At 43.3% G+C, this 9,536-nt stretch overlaps 1 protein-coding gene across 7 annotated transcripts in view; it reads right to left on the bottom strand.

The window, feature by feature from the left end:
• CZH12orf43 (chromosome Z C12orf43 homolog) overlaps window positions 1–8,695 on the bottom strand; it is a 31,348-nt gene extending 22,653 nt beyond the window's left edge. The window contains exons 1-6 of one of the 7 annotated variants that reach the window (XM_075898069.2): window positions 8,517–8,695; window positions 7,547–7,637; window positions 5,961–6,006; window positions 5,064–5,162; window positions 3,912–4,009; window positions 3,503–3,593 (exon numbers count right to left, since the gene is read on the bottom strand). In XM_075898069.2, coding sequence (XP_075754184.2) covers window positions 3,503–3,593; window positions 3,912–4,009; window positions 5,064–5,162; window positions 5,961–6,006; window positions 7,547–7,553 — 341 coding nt within the window. In that variant the 5' untranslated portion in view covers window positions 7,554–7,637; window positions 8,517–8,695. Of the gene's footprint in view, window positions 1–2,090; window positions 3,206–3,502; window positions 3,594–3,911; window positions 4,010–5,063; window positions 5,163–5,960; window positions 6,007–7,546; window positions 7,638–8,423 lie in introns of those variants that run through there. The other 6 variants (XM_075898066.2, XM_075898067.2, XM_075898068.2 and 3 more) reach the window with 6 other exon arrangements.
• Between the last annotated feature and the right edge of the window lie 841 nt (window positions 8,696–9,536).

The raw sequence follows: 9,536 nt of genomic DNA, 5'->3' as shown, positions 1-9,536 counted from the left end.
AAGCGAGAGCAGGCATTTATATAGCATTTTTGTAACCTGCATTCAAGGTACTTACATGTCAAATATGCTAAACGTTTGTATGTCCTTTCATGCTTTGGTCACAATTCCAGAGGGTATGCTTCCATGCTGATAACGCTTGTTAAAAAAAATAATGTGTTACTTAAATCTGTCACTGAACTCTGTATGTCCCCCTGCTGTGTTTTACCCACATTCTGCCATATATTTCATGTAACAGCAATCTCGGCTAATGACCAGCACACGTTTGTTTTAAGAACACTTTCACTGCAAATTTGACAAAACACAAAAGTTACTAATGTGTGATTTCTAAAAATAGCCACAGTACTCAACCCAAGGTTTAAAATTTGAAGTGCCTTTCAAAATCTGAGAGGATTAAAAGTATGGAGCCTGCGTTCAGAAATCTTAAAGGAGGAACACTCTGATGTGGAAGTTACAGAATCCAAACCACCACCACGACAACCCAAAAAAAAAAAAAGTCAGCCTTTTGCTGGTGGCATCCGACTGATATGGTCCCTACTGCTTCTGATCATTATCTAACAGATCCTGTCATCAGCATGGATGCAGGTCCTCTGGGATAGTAGTTGAAGCATGAAGGGACATATGAATATTTAATACATCTGGCATGCCAAATATCTTGTGACACTGGCTACACATGAATGCCTAATCTCACTTTCAGGTGAGACTGTATAGAAGTGGTCAGCATTAGCTCCTGCAAACGTAAACAAACTTGTTTGTCTACACACGCTGAACAAGAAGAAGGACTGAGTGGATTTGTAGGCTGTAAAGTTTTACATTGTTTTGTTTTTGAGTATAATTATGTTATAAAAAAAATCTATATTTTTAAGTTGCACTTTAGTGATAAAGAGACTAGACTATAATATGAGGTGAATTGCAAAATGCTATTTCTTTTATCATTTTCACTGTATAAATATTTGTAATACAAATAAAGTGAGCACTGTACACTTTTATATTCTGTACTGTGACTGAAATCAACATATTTGAATATGTAGAACATTAAAAAAAGAATGCATTTCAATCCTATTCTATTGTTTTGTTTAAGAGTGTGATTAAAACGGTGATTAATCAAGATTTTTTAATCGTGATGAAATTTGAGTTAATTGTGTGAGTTAACTGTGATTAATCAACAGCCCCAGGTAACTCACAAGCTGACTTTCAAAGTGCTTTTGCAGTTTAGATGTCGTCAATGCATTTTCTTATGGGAGAAAGATTGAGGTTCTTGCACTAAATGTGGGTGGCTTCCCAGGACCTTATAAAGAGCAATATTTTTCACTTTAGAATCTTGAGTTCCTATACCCATCCCTGGGTACGTCTAGACTACATGGCTCTGTCGACAGAGCCACGTAGATTTGTTTATTTGGCAAAGGGAAATGAAGTCACAATTTAAATAATCATGTCTTCATTTAAATTTAAATGGCTGCTGCGCTCTGCCGACCAGCCGTTTGTCGGCAGATCAGGGCAGTCTGGACGCTCCTCTGTCGACCTTAAAGCCCTTTGTCGACCTCCCTGGTAAACCTCATCCCACGAGGCATAAGGGGGAGGTCGACAAAGGGCTTTCAGGTCGGCGCAGGAGCGTCCAGACTGCCGCGATCTGCTGACAAACAGCTGCTCATCAGTTGGTTAGCAGAGCACGGCAGCCATTTAAATTTAAATCAAGCCGCGATTATTTAAATCGCGGCTTCATTTCCCTTTGCCGATCTGTCTAATCTACATGGCTCTGTCAACGGAGCCATGTAGTCTAGACACAGCCCCCGTGTTAGGTCTTTTCCTAAAATCTCAGAGTTGCAGGGCTCCATTAGGAAAGTAAAAAAACAGTACTGAAAGGCTAGCAAGACCTGTGTCTGATTCTCAGACAGACAACATAGATCTGGTTGATCAAATAAGGACTTAAATGCAGTAACTTCCATGCTAGGCTAAAGGGATCTATTTTTGGCAGTTCTACTCATCAAATTTATTCATCAAATACCTGTGTAACTAAAGCCACATGCAGTGTGCAATACTTTTGTCAGCTGTGCCCATCCTAATGGAAGAAGATGGCAGTTACGCATAAGACACAATATTAAATTAGACTCTGAGATGTTTATTGTTATTGAATTTTACTGCACTCTGGCAGATACCATGAACATGGAAGTCTTGAGAGAGACAGATCTGAAAGAAACACCTGCTTATAGCAATGAAGTGACATTATTGTGAAATCCTTTTATAGTTCTGCACAGAACCCTGGAAAGATATAGATTCCACTGGAATTAGTAACATAGCAGGTTTCGGTAACATATTTATGGTGATTATAGGAGAGGTAGATGGGTCCCCAAGTTCTGCCAAGATATTTGTGGATGAGTCAGTCTCTCTCTCAGCCTGGAGCGGTTTCTTTCATGGTTCTGGCAGCAGGTGGTGGGAGAGAGGAAGTGGGAACTGATCCTTTGCTGCCATCTCCATGAAAATCAGTTTATCACCTACATGCAATAACTCCAGGACACAGGATTTGGACTGGATGCATGGAAGGATCAGACCAGAGCAGAGGTGATTCTCAATATGTCCCAATATGTCTAGGTATCACCCTAGTCCATGCAGAATATTAAATCGTTCAGTGCAAGGTCTGCATTACCAGTTTGATTTGTGATGGAATGTAAAAGGGGATTTCCCCAAAAGATGCCCCAACAAGAGCAATCACTTAAACTCTTAGTCCTCTGGCTCCCCTAAAACAGAAGCCTCTCCAATTGTTTCCCCACAATTCCGGCAGAGGACAGCGTGCATGAACTACCTTTGTTAGCATTTCACCATCCTTCATCCATCCTGACCAGACATGGTTTATAGAGTGGAATCATTCACTTCTTTTCTGACCTTTTTCTTCTTCTTCTTCTTCTTCTTCCCTACTCTGGGCAATGTTGTATCCTCTGTACATCTGCCTTCTTGTCTCTTGAAGTCTCTATCAATGGACCATAAAGTCTGGTTGCTGATCTGGCCACATCCTGCAGTCTTCTGTTCACTAATATGTTCGCCTTTAGCTTTCTTTTTCTTTTTCTTCTTTTGCTTGTGTTCTGTGCACTCCTGCTTGAGAACCTGACTGGAATCTGGGGGCATCATTGAAAGCCCACTTTGCTTCAAGATATCTGCTGCTGACACAGCAGCCTCTTGGCATCGCTGCCATTCCTGGTCACTGTCCAGCTCACTGGAAGGATTGCAAGCAAAGTGGGAGGTAAGTATGTTACATTTGCATCCTGCATTCACCCAAAGAACATACTCTGAAATTAGCATGATCTTGATAAATGTAATAGCTTTGTGACTCAAAAATGTATTCCAGTGACCACTTAACCGGTCTGTACTCCAAAGCGCTCTTTAAAAGACATTATGTGCACTGGAAAAATAAATACAACCTCTAGTTAAAATTACTAATTTCCTTTCACTAGGAAATCTCAAACACGGGAAGGAATATTTTTAGGAACAAAGTAGCAGACTAACACCTCACCTAGAACTGGAAGGTCGTCGCCTTCTGGCTAAAATGGGAGGTTTGGATTTTTCACAATCTCCTGGAACAGACGAAGAGAATAGGCGAAAGTCTAAGAAATACAAAAAGGAAGAGAGGGAAATAAATAGGTTAGAAAGTTATTTTAGCCAAGAGATAAAACACAGGCAGCAGCAGCAGCCACCAACAATCCCTCTATGAAGCAACACTGATGTCAACCGTCACATGGAATTTATGCTGGCCCAAAGAACTAACAGGTGTTAAATAAACTTTCTGGGTTATTATATAAAGGTAATATACCCTGCTGATATTAACAAGAAATCCTAAAGCAATGCATGAGAGAATACCAGACAGAATACCAGTGGAGAGCTATTAGATCAGTGCTACAACGGTGACTGTGCTTGGAACTCACCATCATCTGCAGAGTCAGCTATTTGCATGGAAGTCCGTGCGGGATCTGATGACTCCTCCAAGACAGTGATGTAGCTAGAAGGGAGACCATAGTCTGAACTTAAGAAAGGAAACAAGGATTTGATTTCAAGCAGCCAACCTCAGTTTAAGAAGTTGGAAAAGTTAAAAAACAAGATTAAAGTGAGCAGTTAAGTAACCTTTACACAAAGGGGTTATCTCTGTAGAGCATGGCCATTTCATTCAGAAGCATGGCACACAGAAACTACCCAGATACAACATTCCAAGCAGCCAGCCTCTTAGGACCATTAGTTCTAACACTGCATCTTAGGCCCATTAGTTCCCATCTGCCATATTTACACATTAAAGAAAGGCAGCAGCTATGTGTCATTAGGTAAAACGTTCAAACACCTGCCATATTTCCAGTACAGCTCTGAGTCAGGCTCAATCTGTTCTACAGGTAAGTTGAAATAAGGACCACAGACATGATGGGGGAATTTTCTGACAGATTCAACGCCAGGTCATAACTGGACATGGCTCTGGTGAATCTCAATCCTATCTACTCCCTTCCCAACACTGAAGCAAACAGAGAAAGGCTCTCCAGCCCATGTCAGGTTTACTTCATTTCCAGTGGGTGAATGGAACGAGGTCACAAACATTCGGCACTCAGTCCCAGGCCAGCAGGATGCACAGGGATATAAGAAACAAGAAGGGAAACAATCTTTTTTTTCCATGGAAAAAGATGTATGTAACTCTTCAGTGATTCCCATTTCTAGAACGCAAGCATCTATTGATGCTGATCAAGGGAAGGTTCTGACTAAGATTTTGCCTACACAAATATTTAAAGCGCATCTGCGGCAACACTTTAAACGGAGAACGTGGCCATAGGCTTGAGCTCTGGGAAAGAGATCTCCCAGTGCTCTGTGTCAACCATCTCCATGAGGGGAGTAGGTAACAGCCCTGGGAGCCTGGCTCCCAGTACTGTAGCCTGATTCACACTGGTATTTTACAGCGCTATAACTTTGGGGTGAGGGGAGGAGGAAGAGAGATTTTTTTCACACCCCTAAGCCAGAAAGTTACAGTGCTGTCAAACGCCAGTGTAGACTTAGCCATAGGTTTGTTTAGTCTCATAAGGTTGTGCATTGTTATTGGTTACCTGTCTAACATTGCTCCCAGTTTCTTTGCAACATGTGCTCTGAACTCTGGTGTGGTCTGTAATTCGTTGCCATCATTGTCATGGTCATTCACCTTCTGTCTGTTTAAAATAAAAACAATTTGTGATCTCCTTCAGACACAGTAACCTTCTGCTGTTTTCACTTTAAACCAGAAGATTGGGAATGGGACAGACAGCCAAGCCACTGCCAACAGAAGGCTGTTCACTAGCATGGGTGAAGTTAGCTGGGTGGTCTCAGTATGGTAGCCAAAAGACAGATGTCCACATTCCATAAGTATCCACAACATAGTTGATATTAATTAATCTTTGCTGAGAGTCTCCGCAGCACAGACCAAAGAATGGAACTCTAATGATCCTCTCACTCCTTTGTCCCTGAAGAACAGAGCTGGCGGGATATCATCAAAGTAATGAGGATGCCAATGCTGTTAGAACATAAGAACAGCCAGACTGGGTCAGACCAATGGTCCATCTAGCGCAGTATCCTGTCTGCCAACAGTGGCCAATACCAGATGCCCCAGAGGGAAGGAACAGAACAGGGAATGCTGTTCCTCATTCCAGCTCTGCCCCTTGCAGAGGACTTTATTAAAAGTTGCCACATTGATCGCCTTGAAGACTATGCTTACAAAGAAAAATACTGAGAATGAAGACAGGAAAATATGGACTCTTCTCTAAGGCTTCTTAATGGAGGATTGCTTTCCCTACTGATCAGAACTTTGCAGAAATATTTGTTCACTTAGTATTCAATTGTGATAAAAGACAAAGTAATATAATAGAGTCAGGTAATCTTTACTATTGTATAGGCAACAGAACAAGTTCTATTTATAATCACAGTTTCATTTATCTTCAGCCAAGCAGATCACTGAAATCCAGCAAAAATACCTGAGACTAGGCTGAACTTTTAATAACTTGTCCTTCCCAAAGCCACCTGAGAAAACAAAACAAAGGCAAATTAGAAATCTCCAAAACTAAAACCATTTTAATCCTAATTTCACTGCAGAAGATTTTACAGGATAAAAGTAAATTTTGGAAGACAGAATAGTGGTCACATTAAAAGGTGGATAGTGTTTCACTTGAAACATTCTTCAAGCAAACTATACATCAAGTGACCAACTCTATTTGCTAAGATAGTGTAACACTATCTCAAGTCAGTCAGAAATTCTGACTGGTTTGAGTTGCTGGACACTATATCTGATTTAAATGGAACCTACTGATTTGATGTATATAAAAATGACTTTTTTGCAATCTCTGTGTTCTTTAATTTTCTACATTTGTATAGACTCATTTTCTAAGATTGTGGGAGAAAAATGGAGAGACAGTCTTCAGTCACAAGTCAAAATCTCTGCTGGGAGTATAAAGAAAATATATGTTTCTATTATAGAGTCAATGTTAGGAAACAGCTGCATTTTAAATCTTTCTTATGATTAGACAGCAGAGACAATAACATTATCCTGTGTTTTATATTAGGCAGGGTATTTTTTAAATATGGCTGCTTAGGATCTCATCCGAATGGTAAGGAATGCCATTTTTTTTTGGTGGGAGGGTTCATTTGCAATCCTAGAGAACTATTACAAGATTTATTCTGCAGCACAGGGGAAGCTAAAATGCATATTCCCAATCTTGCTACTGTTCTAACCAGTTTAAAGCTTTAGTATGGATAGATGTGGGCCATACTGCAGGACTGAACAGCATTAAAACCAGGCCAACAAATCAGTAGGTATCACAGTTTAGACAGGATTTTAGAAGATCTGATTTCCTGCTCTCTCTGCATCTAGGCAAGCAGACTTTGGACAGCACCCATGACAGCCTATGCACTTATCCAAAAAAACAGTGGAAAGTAGGACAGCAAGTGAAATAAACAAGCATACAAAATATTTTTATCTGACATATTAATTCCTCAGATGCAATCCAAAGTATGAGCCATTATTGAACTGTGTGACTTACATCAAGGGTCTGGCATGGGTAGGCAAGATGCCAATCATAATTCACGATGCTAGAAAATCCTCAGTCCACCCATTTCTTTCTTTTTGAGAATCTTTATTTCAGACTTACTTTAACTGATTTTTAAAAGATGTTTTCGTACACAGCGTACAGATGAGCATGAGATTTAATATGCTACTTTTTAATATTTTCATGTTTCCTGTCCCTGCTTCACTCAGGTCTGAGCCCATGAAAAAATCAACTTTACTCCAGGCCCACTCATTAAACATAAAGCTGCTCAGTTAGTATTGGAGAAGCAAGTGCCTTTGAGAGGCTACACTGTTGGGCGCAGGAGCAAGCACCCACAGCCTACTGATCCACAAAACCCCCCAACATCCAAAATCTAAGGCTAGCCATCTTGTTTGATTTGTAGTCTGGTTACTTTTGCAGCGATGTGGGCCAGACTGGGAGGCAGGAACAGAATGTGGGTGTTACAAGTTAAAGTGTGAAAGCCTGCTAATTGACTGAATTTGCGACTGAGAGCTTACTGAGCATGCACACACCAGTTGATCAATGCTGATTAACATCTTCGGAAGCCACTGAGCCCTTCATCAGCATCAGATTCTGCAAACTACTTTCCTAGAACAAAAAACAGGACTATGTAGCACTTTAAAGACTAATAAGTTTATAAACCATCTTGTTAGTCTTTAAAGTGCTACACAGTCCTGTTTTTTGTTTCAGCTACACCAGACTAACATGGCTACATTTCTTCTGCTTTCCTAGAGGGAGCTCAATAGGGGCTAAATGGGCTATAGGCCAGAGTCTGGATTAGGGGGTGGAAACTGACTGGCCAAGGGATTAAAAAAAAAAGCAAGCAAATGGTCTGGTAGCACTTTAAAGACTAACAAAACATGTAGATGGGATCATGAACTTTTGTGGGCACAGCCCACTTCTTCAGATGACCAGAGCTATGACTAGGGGATAAAAAAACCTCTAAATCAATAGGAGAAGGGGGGGAGGAAAGAACGATGCTCTGTCGCCCACCCCCTACCTCTATACATAAAGTATCAGGAGAAAAGGTGCTAAAGACCAAAGTTAGTGGCTAGCTTGCTAAGGCAGGAAGGGTACCATTCAGAAAGCTGTTTGCACCTTCAGCGGAGCAGGCTGAGGAGTAAAACCAGGGAGGGGAGACGGAGCTGAGCTCGGGGTGAGACACTGCCAGAGGCACTGGGGGGCATGTGCCCTGCTGAGCTGACACCCCAGCAGACCTGTAGGCGGGTAGGGGTGCGCAGGGTGCCAACCCCCCCTTGTGTCCCCCCGAGTCAGCTGGACGCGGGCAGGCAGAAGCAGCCCCCCCCCCATGCTCTGACCGACGGGGGGGCTGATTCCCCCCGGCTGGGGGGGCAGTCACCCCCTTGCACCCACATTTACACCCCCCACGTGGGGGCCGCCAGCGCTTGCAGGAGAGGGGGGGGCTCTTTAGATCCCGCTCCCAGGGGCCTCCCAGCGCCGCCCTACCGCCGCCGGGCCCCGCCAGCTCCCAGGCGGCCTCGCGGAAGCGCGCCAAGTCCTCCGCGCCGCTGCTCTCCGACTCCGACTCGCCCGCGCCACGGCCGGCCCGCAGCGCCGCCATCTTGGCCGGCCCGCAGAGCATCCTGGGACTTGTAGTCCCGGCCCTGCCACAGCGAACCCGGGACCAGGCGCCCGCTGCGAACCCCAGGCGTTTGCGAGCGCCCGCTCTGGCGCCGGGGGGCCCACGTGACCCTCCCTTCTGCCCCACGTGGGGCTCGGAGGGAGGGGGGGGCTTCTTGTAACCAGTGGCGGATTTAGAGTGGGGGGGGGGGTCCTGTGCTCAGCTTCCTTTCTGCCCCCCTCCCAGCCAAGAAGAAGCACATTCCCTCTTCCTGCCCCTCCCACGTGTCCTTCTTCTTTCTTCATCCTCCTCCTCCTACTGCCATAGGCCATGGCTACGGGCATGATTTTCCCCAAATGCTTTTCACCGGAAAGTTTTTTCCGTTAGAGGCATTTGCGGAAAAGAGCGTCTAGAGTGGCACGGATGCATTTCCGCTAACCGAGTTATAAGATCAAGAACACATATTCCTGCGCATCCAGAAATATAATCTATGCTATCGTGTGCTGAAAGTGTCCGTCTGCTATGTACATTGGACAAACGTCTCAGACACTTCGCCAAAGGATCAATGCCCACAAAACAGATATCAGACAGGATCACAAAGAAAAAAACAGTTTCTTGCTATTTCAACCAGAAAGGACATTGTCTCAACCACTTGATTACCTGCATCCTGCTTCAAAAGCCTTTTAAGACTTCACTTGAAAGAGAATCCTCTGAACTGTTATTCATGCTTAAATTCGACACTTTACACTTGGGTCTGAATAAGGAATCTAATTACCTTACCCATTACAAAGATAGCTTCCCCAATTATCACCTCTAATATCATTAGCTCACAGTCATTTACCTTCTCCCCCCCCCCCCCCATCTCCCTTCTGTTCTGAAATTTGATTTGTCCTTTTCATATGTGT

This window comes from Pelodiscus sinensis, chromosome Z (assembly GCF_052426305.1).
Source record: "Pelodiscus sinensis isolate ZL-2025 chromosome Z, ASM5242630v1, whole genome shotgun sequence".
Lineage (NCBI taxonomy): Eukaryota > Metazoa > Chordata > Testudines > Trionychidae > Pelodiscus > Pelodiscus sinensis.
This window is presented reverse-complemented; position numbering and strand designations above follow the sequence as displayed.